General features: G+C 35.2%; 1 protein-coding gene across 2 annotated transcripts in view; it reads right to left on the minus strand.

Moving 5' to 3' along the window:
* The window catches only part of tbc1d5 (TBC1 domain family member 5), a 286,560-nt gene that overhangs the window by 179,714 nt on the left and 91,241 nt on the right, over positions 1–15,605 (minus strand). For both annotated transcript variants that reach the window (XM_031903544.1, XM_031903545.1), the window contains exon 3: positions 9,465–9,588. In XM_031903544.1, coding sequence (XP_031759404.1) covers positions 9,465–9,564 — 100 coding nt within the window. In that variant the 5' untranslated portion in view covers positions 9,565–9,588. The remainder of the gene's footprint in view (positions 1–9,464; positions 9,589–15,605) is intronic.

Raw genomic sequence — 15,605 nt, forward strand, 5'->3', positions numbered from 1 at the left:
TTACTCAAGAAGACAGTAGTGAAGACAATAAACACATTTAATTCTATTGCAAAGTGCATCATTAAAAGAATACCATCATGAATTTTATTGTATACTTTTTATTTCTAAATGACACTGTTTACTTACTGTTTACACATGCTTGAACCAACAAATGTATATTTTTTTAGTTGTAATATTGGTGTGTAGGCGCCATCTCAGTGCATTGTGCCAAAAGTCTGAGCTTCCAGGAGGACCCAGCGCTACACATTAGAACTGCTTTCAGATAACCTATTGTTTCTCATACTCCCATTCAACTGTAGTTGTCCCAAGACGGACTTGCTATTCTGATACTGAGAGCTGCTATCTTGCTACCTTCCCATTGTTCTGCTGATCGCTTGCTGGGAGGGGGTGATAATCACTCCAACTTGCAGCTCAGCAGTAAAGTGTGACTGAAGTTTATCAGAGCACAGGTCACATGGTTGTGGGAAATTAAAAATGTGAAATTTTAAAATTAAATATTGAAAAAGGATTCTGCTGGAGAAGCTCTATTAACTGATAAACTTTTTTTCCCCATGAAAGTATTCCTTTAAAGAGATGTTAAAAAGACAGCTTTATTAATTCTCCCTACACCTTCTGTGTTGGCATTCCACAAATGTTGGTGAAGAATGGAGGAATGGTAGTAGTTCCTTATGGCCATGCCGTAGTAACAGCAGTTATATTTAATACTTCTTGTGTCTTTGTTTTTATGGAGAATAAGCTATATACTTTGGAAAGTTCCGTAGTGCCATTAACGGTTTTGTTTTATTTCATGTACCAAAATAAAATATTTATTTTACGGCAACAGTCTGAGCAGAATTACATATCTGACATACAGTTTTATGGTTTATTTTATACAATCCTTAAAAAGACAAGCTGCTTTCTGGAAAACATTTTGTAACATTAAAGAGCTGCTTCCAACAGTTACATTAGGAGGCTACATACTGAACCTAGTTTGTGGTCATGGAAATGTATCAATACAATTATGTGTTTTGTATGAAAATAATAATTCTAATACTTAAATAAATATTTTCAGTGATTTTAAAGGTATTGTTAAATGGAATTGCTACTAAATACAGTATCTATCACTTTATTATTTTTTTTTTTTTTGGCATAAAAAGGGCACTAGCTCAAGGGATGAGAACATATTTTTGCCTCTTTATAGGTCTCTGGTAAGGCCTCACCTTGAGTATGCAGTGCAGTTTTGGGCTCCAGTCCTTAAGAAGGATATTAATGAGCTGGAGAGAGTGCAGAGACGTGCAACTAAACTGGTTAAGGGGTTATGGAAGATTTAAACTATGAGGTTAGACTGTCAAGGTTGGGGTTGTTTTCTCTGGAAAAAAGGCGCTTGTAAGGGAACACGAAGACTTTGTAAAATTTAGTGTATATACCTGTATGTGTAATGGGGTTCATTTGTAGGGGTTGAACTTGATGGACTTTGAACTTTTTTTTAACTCAACTTAACTATATAACTGCTTGTCTTGATGACTGCTCATACTAAGCTCTCTTCCAATCAATACACAAATCCCACATTGCCTTGAATTTAGTGTAATTAACAGACTTTAAAAGTAAAATAAAAGAAGAGTGCAAGGCATTGTGAGCATTGCCTTAAGGCCTGGTTGGAGAAAAGAGGACTACTAATAAGTTTTAATAGTAAAAAAGCAGTGAAGAGGACAGTAATGGGCCAATGTTCTGCTTTCAATAGCAGTAACATTTACAAATAACCATAGCCAAACTGTGCTGGACCTAGCAGCATGGAAAGGGTTAAACCGGGTAATACAAACAGGATTAAAATAACCATATGGTTGCACTGTTATTTAGGAAGCACGCACAATATTAAACTGCAATACTGATAAGTTACATTTTTTAAGAGCCAGTGCAACAGAATACAATGAAATAATTATATGAAGTAATTAATGTAAAAACCATTTCACAGTTCCTAAGTTCTAAGCAAAAACCCACTGATGTTTGCTTAGTTAATATTCAAGTATAGCAACAAGGTATAGTAGATGCCACTTAAAAAATGGAAGCATTGCTGCAATTCTGTTTTAATATCCATTCCCCTCCACTTGATTTGCACCTGGCATTTGATTACCAATATCAGCCTACATCAGGGTACAAGCCTTCTGAGAGAAAGCAGGGAAGAAACACAAAGCTTTCCACTGTTAGTATTTGCAGTGGACTTACTAAATCACACAGCACTAAGTTGCTGTATCATGAGATTTGCACATCAACCAACCAACCAACCGGCTGTATTAAATACCATCTGGTAAGATGAAGATTTAAATTAGATACACATACTTAAAAAAGAAAATAAACAACTTTTGAGAAAAATAAACATGCTGAGAATCCAAGTTAATGTGCAATAGCTGTCAATTAGAAATATCATTAATGCCAAGAACAAATGAATGGACTTATGAAATTGAACTTATTGCTGTATGAACTGTATCTTTGACTCAAGTATATTTGAAAAAGTAAACAAAATCATTTTACCTATTGTTGCTCTGGACACCAAATATCTGCATTCTATAAATTATAGGTTCTAACTAAGAAAGCTCTAGGTTCTACACAAGCTTTTCTGCCCAAGCCACTAAGACTACTTTATCTAAAGACTACTGTACCTATGACATAATGGACAGTTTAACTCCTCCTTCTTCTTATAAACAACACATATTTATAAAGCACCAACATAATCAGCATCACACTACAATAAGTGGATATGTGCACTGCATATAACAGATTACATATAAAAATACAATCAAGAGGTACAGAGGGTCCTGCTTAACAGATCTTCTAGATCAGTGCTGTCCAATATATTACATGAAGCGGGCTAGTATTTCTCATATAACATGTTTGAGGTCCATATTAAATTAAAATGATGGTGTCATTCAGTGATCTAGGGAGCTTTAAAGGAGAACCAAACCCTAAAAATGAATATGGCTAAAAATGCTATGGATATATGGATATGGCTATGATATAGGTCTTTACAGTTGTCACAGGAGCTCCTTATCTTGGATTCTGCAAGAACTGTCCAAGACAGTGCATGTGCTCAGTGTCCTCTAAACAGCTGTCGAGAAGCTGAGTTTAGGGGTCGCCACAAATTATCAAGCAGAAAATGAGGTTTGTCTGTCCTATAGACTGATGCTACAGGGCTGATTATTCAATTCAGATGCAGTTGCCCGCAGAAAAGAAGATGGGGAGCTACTGGGGGCTAAAGGGCTGTGGTCCCATTGGGCCGGTACAGAAAGCCAAAATATAATGTACAACATTTCTGCCCTACTTCTTTAGTTAGGCTTTAGTTCTCCTTTAAGCACACTGGGGGCTATAAAAATCCTTGGCAGAGCCACATCCGGCTCACAGGCCTCCAGTTAGACAGCCCTGTTCAATTAAGAGGTTTAGCAAATAAACTTAGGACTGGAAAACATTATTTTAGTTTACATTTTATAGCCAGTTATAGCCATATTTCTGCATAGGTCCTAGTAAATAAGAGTCTGTCTGATTTCTTCCTCTGTGTTTTTTTTCAGCTCAGTGTAACCCATAAATTAATCTTTGGACCTTAAATCACCCATCTCCCCTTATATCATGAGGAAGGGAATATGCAGGAGTCCTGTCATGGGACCACACATCTGCAGGAATTAATGCAAAATGTGCAAGGTTTAGGCAGATCAGGGATGGGTCTGGGTGCATCAAAGACATGGTGGCCCGGGGCTCATTAAGGTAACCCTGCTTCATAACCCTACATCCAAAAGATTTAATTTTACAACAAAGGTGTGCGAGATAAAAAAAAAAAAAAAAACACAACACGCTAAAGCATGTGACTGGTATAGTATTTATTTTCTAATATGTCCAGAATGTTTAAAACATTATCCCCATATATAATAAAAGATACAAAAGGGCAGGTTTTAAAAAATGTGATATTAGAGTTCACTACAAAATGATTCCCACAATTTATTCACTTTCTATTCATTTCTATTTTTAGGACCCTATTTATCAATGGGTGAAAGTTAAAGCTCACCAGTTCATAAATAGGCTTATAAAATATCCCATAGGAATGAATAGAAAGTGGGTGAATATTTCTAGGGGCTCTTATCTCACATTTTGATAATTCTGCTCCTAAATTTCCCCAGGTGCAGTAATCCACAGCAACAGATTGCTTTTTAATAGGTGACCTGCAGCTGGCAAAACTTAAGTGCCTTTATAGACTTTGCTTCAATGGTAAATTGTTGCTGTGAGGAGGATGAATCTTAAGCGCTACAAATCATAAAACTGAAAAAGTAATCAGCTCATCATAAGTTTACTGACAGTAAGCCTGGTATGAACCAGATAACTTGCAGACAGCAAGTCTTACAATGTAATACAACATACAGCATAGCTCCCAACTGTCCCGATCTTCGTGGGACAGTCCCTCTTTTGACAGCTCAACCCAAAGTCCCGGATTCTTACTGAAAAGTCCCTCATTTCCCTTTGATTTCCTGCACTGAACCCTAAAAAGATACAAATTTAATTGAAAGTAGCTTTTGGCAGAGACCCCAGAAAGTTAAAAGGAGCTTCACCTGCACTTAAATACAAATGTTTTTCAAACTTAATTAAAAAGTAGCTTTTGGCAGAGAGCCCAGAAATCTTAACAAGCTTCACCTGCACTTAGATACATTGTTTCTCAGACTTAAATTAAATAAGTAGCTTTTGGCAGAGAGCCCAGAAACTAAACAAGCTACACCTGCACTTAGATACAATTATAACTAATAAGCTAAACAGGTTTCTTGGGGGAACTGAGAACTGTGGGAACTGTGTTCAAACTTTAAATAACCTGCCAAATTTAGTCAAATGGGAGTGGTATTTAGGGGAATGTGGTCGTAAAAATGGGTGTGGTCAAAAAATTTCGCTGTGCTGCATACGCCATTTTTTTTGTCTCTCTTCGGGAGGTATGCATACAGGTATGGGGCTTTTCATCCAAAATGCTTGAGACCTGGGGTTTTCCGGATAAGGGGTCTTTCTGCAATTTGGATCACTATACCTAAAGTCTACTAAAACGTAATTTAAAGAGGAAAAAAGCCAACTGTTTTATTATTACAGAAAAAAAGGAAATTGTTTTAAAAAGTTTAAATTATTTGATATAAATGGACTCTACGGGAAATGGCCATACTATGATTTGGAGCTTTCCAGATAACAGATCCCATACCTGTACCTTACACAAAGAATACTGGGCTCTTAATAGGCTACCGCTACCACCATGCTTCGCAAGTTATGTAAATCCTTAGAATTGAGAAATTAGCAGTAGATTCTAATACAATGAAGAGTAATGTTTCATTATTGAGTCTAAACAATCATTTACACAACAAAACTGTGAGACTAAAATTTTATTTACAGACATTAGCATTACTCCTATAACCATTAACATATTCAGATATTTAAGCACCAACTTCTCAGCCATGAAGCTTCTGAGCTTTGTATCCAATTAAATCAGTAATGCAATAATTACTTTCTTCGCTGATACTCAGTACAGCCCTGTTTAGTTAATATATGACACACTGGCAGTTTTATAATACATCTTTTAAAAACTTGACTTCCACCGGCTCACGTATCATTCCTTTGAAATAATATGTATACGCTGAAATAAAAGCTTCTAGACATATTAAAGCATCTGTAGTGAAAATGGTAGATTACAATGAATAGGTCTCATTATAAGTCTAGAGTAAAATTAAAGTCATTCATTCAGTGTGCCTTAACAATATCATGTTCCCATTATATTATCAGCAACAATAATGTAAATATTCTTTAAGAAATAAACCAAGTATGTTATATATCCTATTGCTTTATATTGGGTTCATTATTCCACCATCTGTCCTGAAAATGTACAACTGATTTTTATTGTAATACAAACAAAATATACAGAAAATGCCTGTTATATCAAGACCAATATTGAAAATTTTCAAATTTTCCTCTCCCTTTCTTCTGCACTGCAATTTGTTTTCATTTTATATTAAAAAAAGAAAATATAAACAGGTTACAATAGAGAAATTTAGTAGGTGGAATTCTATTTGCAAAAAGCACATATTCTGTGTTTCATCTAGTGATACAGTATCTCAGAACATACTGTACATTGATATTTCTTTGTAAGCAATACCTTGTATGGGGAAGAAGCACATCTGTCTATGCTGGCAAATACCTTTACATCATTTATTTCAGCAGAAACACAGCACATAGTACTAAGAAGAGTTTCGCAGTGTATATGCGAGCATGTCTCTTTTCCATACACTTTTAGGTCTCATACAGTCCCTTGATCTCCATCTCAATTAAGAAATGGCTCCAACTCCAAATACATGCAACAAATATTATTTATATGCCATAAATGTCTGTCACCCAGTCCAATATAAAAAGTATCTTCCTATATTTGTGCACAGGTGAAACACCACCCACTTTTTCAAAACAAAATACTAAATTATAGTTTAGTACATATTAAGATATTAATTTTAGCCTTTCAGAGTGTACTTTTTCTATGCAGAACAGGTATAGGACCCGTTATCCAGAATGCTCAGGAATAAGGGTATTCCGGATAAGGGGTCTTTCCATAATTTGGATCTTCATACCTTAAGTGTACTACAAAAACTATAAAACATAAATTAAACCCAATAGGATTTTTTGGCCTCCAATAAGGAGTAAATATATCTTAGTTGGGATTAATTACAAGGTACTGTTTTATTTTTGCAGAGAAAAAGGAAATCAGTTTTAAAAATCTGAATTATTTGATTAAAATGGAGTCTATGGGAGACAGGCTTTCCGTAATTCGCAGCTTTCCGAACATGGAAATTAATGGAATTAATCTCAAATATGAACACACTGCTCTAAGTATTCCTAAAACACAGACTATAAACACATTTAAGAATTTAGGTTGGATAGTTATTTTATGTAGAGAATACCATATTGCATTAACCTGGTTTATACAAACAGATAAACATCGAGAAAAAAAAATCTTTGGATACCACATTTAACTGGGTAACAGCAAATTAATTCTGTTGTGAATAGAATTAAAAAAATTCATTAAAATAAAACTCAATCTCGCTCAAGCATATTTTGCAGCATTCCATTCCAGAACTATTTGTTCTCATTTCGGTTGGATCTATGGTTTTGATGGATCGTAGTATATATAATGAACATCATCTATTTAAATTTTCCTTTAGATTTGTCCACAAGGATAAATCCTTAGTTGTCCACAAGGATAAAACTGGGGTTTCAGCTGCATCGCCCTATATCAGCAATCTAATCATAACATACCAGTAACACTATAAGAGCATAATACACAGCACAACAACAAGTGTTTTTAGACAGAAATTGAAAAAAAAACAAAAAAACATGATTAATTAATTTTACAAAGGAGATATCAGTAGGAAATCACAAGGCAAACTCCAGTGAAATACTACCCTTCTGTAAGAGAAGCTGGTGCTTGCCGTTTATCCCAATGTAAATCACACTTAAGCACAATTTATAATTATAGATTCATGCCAAAGCATTCAAGGGCAGAGGAAATGTGTATATGGGAGATATTTATATGTGATTTTTATATATATCATAATTTTTTTAATCAGTTGACAGCTGTTTTAGAGCATACAGCGATGCCAGGCTGAATGAGGGTCTTGATTACTTCAAGATTAGCTATCTTAAGTTTCTATTCATTTTAAGTGTTGTTAGTGCGAGGAGTCATTAGTCACTTCCTTGTCTCATGGAACATTAGCATACATTTACATTGTTAATGAACATTTGGGGTAAATGAATTAATGGCACTTTTAAACATAGATTCAGACCTAATAACTTTGTGGAATGGGATTTTTTTTAATGAGGACTGAAATCATAGTTCTATTTCAAGTCAGGATACTGTACAGATTTAAGTATTGGTGAAGAGAAAAAAAAAAGAATTATTTTACCTTTACAGAAAGTCCTAGTACAGGTATGGGATCTGTTATCCAGACTGTATGGGACCTGGGGTTTTCTGGATAAGGGATCTTTACGTAATTTAAGTCTACTAAAAAAAATGTAAACATCAAATAAACCTAATAGGATTCTTTTGCCACTGATAAGGATGCATTATATCTTAATACAAGGTACTGACTTATTACTACAGAGAAAAATATCTTTAAAAATATCTTATAATGGAGTCTATGGGAGATCGCCTTGCCGTAATTCTGAGCTTTCTGAATAATGGGTTTCAAGATAACTGATCCCATACCTGTATAATTGGCCAGATTTCGATAGGGCAGTCTTGATTTTCCCATCAGATCGGGGACCGCATCAGCTCATTGATGTGGTCCACTGTCTAAGGGTGCCTGCGCTTGCTGTTTTAATTTGATCATTTGACTCCAATTGACCAGATATTGCCCACTTTTGGCTGGAGAAGATCCGCTCGTTTGGCGACCTTGCCAAACAAGCGGATTGCAATATGTATGGCCACCTTAACACTCTGAGCTTGCAGAGACAGACTGTGTTTGCACAATATTCAAAATGCAACAATCTCTTACATTTTTTAATATCTTAAATTTATATATTTATATTCTAGGACACATTTTCCCCCTCACATATTTCAGCACTGTGACTGAATCAGCTACCAGAGACCACTGAATTTCCATTGCAAAAATTCCATCAAGCAGGCAAACAGAATTTTTTTTTGTTGTTCAGATAGAGGCTTTAGTGAAATGCACAACTCTATTTTAGATTTAAGATTATAAATACATTTCACTTCCCTGGCTCCAGATGCACATGTTCAATGACTGGAAAATGAGTTTAGGTGTCATGAAGTATAACAGACTACTCACAGAATGTTTTCACTACAAGTATCACGTTCCAAGCAGCTTGTTAGGCTCATCACTTCCTCAAACTATGTTGTCACTGCTAGCAAGTAAAGGAAGAATACAAGGCACATTGACACACATAATCACAGAGAGTTTTCTCTCACCATGTAGTGCTCAGCTGGATTGCAGCTTATTATTACCTTAAATTGAAAGAACTGCAAACTTTAACTTGAATTATTTCAATGTGATTTCACTGTTTCAGTAAACAGGGCCGTGTCTCATGTCAATCAGAGGAAACAGAGCTAAGTGTACCATCCTTAAATTGTGTTTAGCACAAAGCTCTGGTATTGTAAATTGTAGAAACCTTTAATTTCCAGGACTTGTGATTTGAAAAACAATCCAAACATATGATTTGGTGTAAATTAAAAAATAACTGTTTTATGCTTTAAGTAAAAAGGTGGCAGTGCATTAAACAGATGGTTATTATTGGTGCCTAGAATTGCACACCGATGATTTGAATGCTTTATTAAGCTTTAAGTATTTTGCAAAGTGTACAACCAACTAAACATCAAGGGATTTACACATTTTACAAATTGTGTTGTTTAACTCCATTGGTTCCAGAACAGACACAAAGAAAAATAAAGAAGACATGCAATGATTGTTCCTTACATTCCTCTTGCTTTCCTGTGTCACTCTGCAGGGGATCAAACCCTACTTCTTGATCTTCTGACTGCAGCGGGTCACTGGCTTGGCCTATGGTACGATTCATCTTCAGCACTCATAGAAAATGCAACTGTGAAAGCAAAAGCAAAGGTTTGTGTTACAGGTGGGAAGCATAATATAACACTGTACATATGCATGTAAGTGCTTGAAGAACACATAAAGAGCAACTATCCACAAAATCATGGTATTTATTATTTATACCAGAAAACAATGTATAATTGTGTACATACATATTTACAGTTATTGAATGGGATTAATGATTGATCCAATGGGTATTTAAATGGGACAATAAAGGATTTGTTTCCCTTTATGAGACTGACTTAGCACTGACCTACTGTTTATCTTTTTTTCCTTCAACTCAGTTTTTTTTATTTAGGGTCTACTGTAAACTAGGAAAACAAGTAAAAAAAAAAAGTGTATAATGATGATGAACAAAGTATAATTTGGATTACAAAATCACTTTCCAATCATGCCAAAACAACTTAAGTGCAACTGTATAGAACATTTATTTTACTGGTAGTTACATATGGCTCAGAAATCTGGGAATTGGTACATTAGATGGAAACTTTCTCTTTATATTTGAAGGCATATGTGAAAATGGGGAATGGAATCATTTTTGGGTATATTTTGCTAAGTGTGCTGGCACCCTTTCAACTTTTTACGCATACTGTTGAACTATAACTTACAAATTGTGTTTGAAGGATTTTACCTATACAACAGGATTTCTAAACTACACTTAGATATGGAGGAGGGTTCCACCACTGCAAATGGCTGAACTACAACTTACACTTTGTGTGAAGAATTATGCCTTTGCAATAGGAATTTAAACTATATAAGGGCACAGAGGAGGACTGATTTGAGTCTCTAAGGAGTGTTGAAAACACATTGTTAGTATTATTGTGCAACAGTTCACACTCCTTTACTGCATATTGTTGAAATACAACTCACAACTTGTGTGTGCTCACAGTTTAAAAGCGTGTGAAGTTTTGTGATGTAGGGTAATCTAACTTATACGGGTTACATGGATGGTACCTTTTAATTTAGTGGGATGCCCCTTGTATTTTATGTTAATATTGTTATTATCTTTAAATTTTATGCATTCCTTATAATGCTATTTCAAGTACTGCCAAATAAAGGGACACAATAAATGGACTTCAAACCTGTTTAATAATGATATGGTGTTGGTATTAGTGTGCTCAATAATAAACCACTGTTCTGTCTTTTAATTATATTTAGTCATTGGATGTGGACCACTCCCCATTTTTTCAAATTATTGGGGACCTGAGATTGTACCTGTGCCAACTGTTTTAATTAATGTACTGTGTTCCAAACCAGAGGGCAAGAGACAACCAGGAAAACAGTTACTAGTAATGCAAGGAAGCTATGTGCGGTAACGTAAATTAAACTGCAGTCCTGCAGAGGGACTCTGGCACAAAACTACTGCAAAAGCCAAGACCCAACCAGGCCACTGATGATTCAGCTCGATCAGCTTGTTGAAGATTTGGATATGTTCAGTGGTGTACCTAGACTGAGCAGCCCTTCCAAAGTTCAGAGGGGCCCGGCACAGAAAGTGAGCACATTTTTCAAGCCCTGCTGCCTCCTCGCTGTGTGGCAGGGGATGGGGGATTTACTTAAAGCTATAGAGGAAGCGGACTCCACAGTCTGGGCTCCCTTCTGCTTCCTCTATAGTTACACAACTTCATATGTTGAACCTAGGGCCAACATCAAAAACCCACTTGACCATCTGCAACACTTATAATATCTCAATAATTAGTAGTAGTAGTCATAGCTTCTAGATGACCCAGGAAATACTAGGCTTTGTTATAGACTTTAATCTTTTTTTAAAACCTCAGATATTATTTAATCATGAAACCTAAATCTTACCTCCTATGCTGCTTTACTCCCCATAATCATCGCAGGTGAAAAGACAAAAAGAGCATTCATACCTAGTCCTATACACTAGAATAGGGGAAATCATAATTTCTGACTATTAAATGCAGTAAAACTAAAGTAACAACTCTGGATTTTAGTCAAGTAAGGAAGTCATGTGAGATGATCTGATCAAGCTTCACTTAATGCTTGTGGACTATTAGACAGACTGGCCTCTTTTCAGTAATATAAATATAAATAATTTATTTTCTGTGAGACCAGCAACATAAAATTCTATCTATATGCAACAAGCATAAAAAAACTCAGCCAAGTACAACTGGGTCACTAATTTCTTTTATCCTTTTGGCAAACTAAAGGCAATAATAATGCTGTCGTAATAAGTGGGCTTGAACCCCTATGACTGAGAACACAGTTAAGATGTGGGAAAGATTTTCTTTTTAAAGGCTCAAACATTAATGTGGTGCTTAAAAGGCAGTATACCCACATGTTTAACATGAGTCCAATAACAAGGGCTTGTGGCAAAAATGCTACATTTTTGCTTATTGTTTTATCTCCCAAAGATCTATTTTATTATTTTTTCTTGAGCCAAAAAGGGAAATTAAAGCTACTCCATGCTTGGTGTATGCAAGATATATAATTAGATTATCAGTACACAAATAACAGACTTTTGCAAACAACACAGTAACAGCTATGGGGGAAGGAAGAGGGTTATATAATTGTAATCTAATTGTCTATGTCCAGTCCTACACTAGGTCATTGTAAGCATGCATATCATGATGTGTGCTGTCACTAAAAAATGCATGCCCTTGTGCTGTGTGCATAATCTGATGTTTCGCTAACCTAAGCAATGTGGCTATTTAAGGACACAGGCCATGTCTTCAGTGCTAAATGGTCCTTAGACACTATATGCTTCTTTGGATCCCTGTTGGTTCCCACCTATTAGAATATTCATTACATAGAAAGCTCAATGTTCCATTCCTATACTAAGACCTTTATCAGGAGGAAGTTAAATTTTTGCTACCTATTCACATCCTGATGAAGGTCCTAGAATAGGACTGAAACACTGAGCTTTCTATATAATTAGGTTAATAAATATTCTATTTGCATTTTTTCAAATCCTGTTTTTTGCATGGTTTCCCTTTCTATGGCACCCAGGTATATCTGCAGTACACGATGGGCACCAATTGGAATAGTATACAGTTTATACTAGCCCATGTATTATATAATTACTTACATGTGCAGCGCTCTACAGCACAACAATAATTTAATGAACAAACAGGGGTCAATTCAATAATAAATATAAAATAAAGTTACCTTAATGAGTAGGCAGGCTTGTCCAGGAGCAGTAACATATAGTAAACAATAAGATGTTTGTTTTTAAATACATGACAAGTAAATGCTACCTGCTGTTTGCTATGGGTAACTGCTCCTGGGCAAACTTAGTGCCTCTTATTACATAACCCCATAAAAGCTAAGTGTCAAGACAAGAGGAAGGACATCCCTGCCCATGGAGCTTGCAATTACTTTTACAGCGCTGGAGGGGGGGGACAACATTGCTAGTACAGAGAGCGTAATTGTGCTCCCAGCACTAGAAGAGTCAAATTTCCAGTTTAAAAAACGGGAAACCAGCTCTTAAAGTTACCAGGAGTGGATTTCTGCCGCCCCAGGAAACTTATGGGGCGCTGCTGCCTGAGGCAAGTTTCTCTGCTAGCCTCATGGCAGCAGCGCCCCTGTATATACAGATACATATATGGATAAAATTAACTATATATATAAATAAATAATTATCTACACATAAAGGTCTGACACTGAATTTATACTTATTTTATTTGCAATGCATGCTCTATTCTGGCCAGTGAATATTAGGCTTTTTTTCTTGTTGTCACAAACTAACAGAAGACAAGATACATAATATAAATGCTGGATAAAAAAAGCTATATTCCCAAACCATAACTTATGTGCAAAGCAATTTTTGAAAACAGCTGAAACTGTTACTTGAAGCCCTTTAGTTAATTAAGACTTAGGAATCAAGAACCAGTTGTCTAAAAGTCTTAATATTTAATACTGTTAGAATGTACGCTAAAGTGGCTTTATTATTTATTTACTTCAACCCCTATAAGAATACTTCTAATGACTGCAGGGGGGCTGCATTTTGCAAGACAAATCCATTTACAAGGCCAAATAAATTATATATAAACCATCATTTGTCTTTACATGTGTCATTCAATATTTAATATTGCCCATTGGTGCCACCCTGAAACCCTAATCAATTTTTACCAGCCTCACTTTGTTATAGTCAAACGTTTTCTATTAAATCTCTTCCTCGTGTGGTTTAACATATATTCTCAACACAGCAGGGTACAAATATCACTCAAACAGCAGCATAATTTTGCAAATACTGTACATTACAGTCAGAATAAACAGCAGTGGCAAAATGAAAGCAGGGGGGAGTTTTGAATTAAATCATTTCAGGATGCATTAATATTATTGACTACATCTTTAAGGCACATACACATTTGGTGCATTAATAGGAACACACAAATTTCAACACTGTGTTTACTGTTAATATAGAATGGGCTATGAGAATTAACAAAATGTAAATTTAAACGTAATGCAAAATAACTGCTAACAGTAAAAGTACATTATAAAGTAATGTAAAAATGCTATATAACAAGTAAATTTACTAACAGTGTATTAATCATATTCAATTTCATGTAGCATAATTCAGCTGCCCAGTATTAGATTTTCAGTGCATCTCTTTGGTACAAGTAAGTAAGCCCTTATCCAGAAACCCAATATCACCAGAAGACCATCTTCTGTAGAGTCCATTGGAAGTAAATGATTCTGATTTTTTAGAAGTAATTTCCCCTGTAATAATAAAACAGTAGCTTGTACTTTTCAGTAACTAAGGTATAATTATCCAAATTATGGAAAGATCCCTTATCCGGAACACATTATTTTCCAAGCATTATGTATAATAGATTCCATACCTGTACCAAAATAGGGCAGAATATTAGAGATACTTTGCCACAAGATTCCTACCCCAGGTAACAGAACTTCTGTCATACATTTACTTTCTACATAGTGACTGAAGAGCTTACAATCTATTTTTTACATTTTTTAGAAGAACCTGAGTTAAGCAGTTAAGCAAGACAAAATGGTGCTGTGTCTCCTGTAACAAAATTATCTTCTGTCTCCATCTTACATCACTCATGGGGCCCTGCAAATTGCTCCCTGCTGCGTGCACATTGCCGTATGCTTTGGAGATACTGAGCGCAGCATGGCTCGCAAGCTATCTGCTCTATGAAGCCTACTTCAATCACTTATTTAAAATTTGTTATAAAAATGCAAGGACATTCTCCTCGCACCCACCTGTTAAAGGCTCAGTAGTGCAACATTACCCTTCACAGAAGGATATTTTACGCTTTTGTATTTTTTTTTTTCAGTTATGCTCACTAATCTAACACATTGAAGTTATCACCCTAAAGAATTTTATTGTTGAAAAAGCAAATGCCTCATATGAATACTTACTGATGATGTGGTCATTGAGTCAGAAACTTAATAATGTTGCTCTGCAGATGTTCTTAAACTGCAGTGACTCATAGGAAAAAAATAACTTTCAATTCAAACCAACAATATCTGCTTAGCAAGTGCTTTCTGGGGTTTATGGCCCAAAGTTATATCTTGTCAGGTTTGAGAATTCTCACCCACTTTACCTACATTTTTAAGTCTTTAAATTACAGTTTTTAATACAGTTATTAATATATTAGCAGAAGCCCTGGTTTCTGTAGCTTCGGTGTAATTGCTGGGTGTGTTTACATCATACATAAAAAGACAATTAGTATTTAACTATTTTGCTTCATATTTTCATATTTTGGTTGCTAAAATCAGTGACACTTGGCAACTAAAAACCAGACTAATCCAATGGCAGGAATATTATCATTGTTATTAATTTTGTTGTATTTATTTTTTTAGCATTTCTGTTTCTATTCAGAACCTTTCCTATTTCTTACAAGTCTAAGGGTTATTTGAAAAACAAAAACAAAAAAACAGTTTTAATTCCAAGCTGCAAGAAAAGCATTTTGATTTAGTTTGATTTAGTTTAGATACTTTGCTCATCTGATTGCAAAGCGGAAAAAAGAGGAATGTCTCTCCGCAAAAAAAATGCTTTTCTTGTGGCTACATATGCTGACTAGA

The sequence above is a fragment of the Xenopus tropicalis genome, chromosome 6 (assembly GCF_000004195.4).
Source record: "Xenopus tropicalis strain Nigerian chromosome 6, UCB_Xtro_10.0, whole genome shotgun sequence".
In the NCBI taxonomy this organism is placed as follows: domain Eukaryota; kingdom Metazoa; phylum Chordata; class Amphibia; order Anura; family Pipidae; genus Xenopus; species Xenopus tropicalis.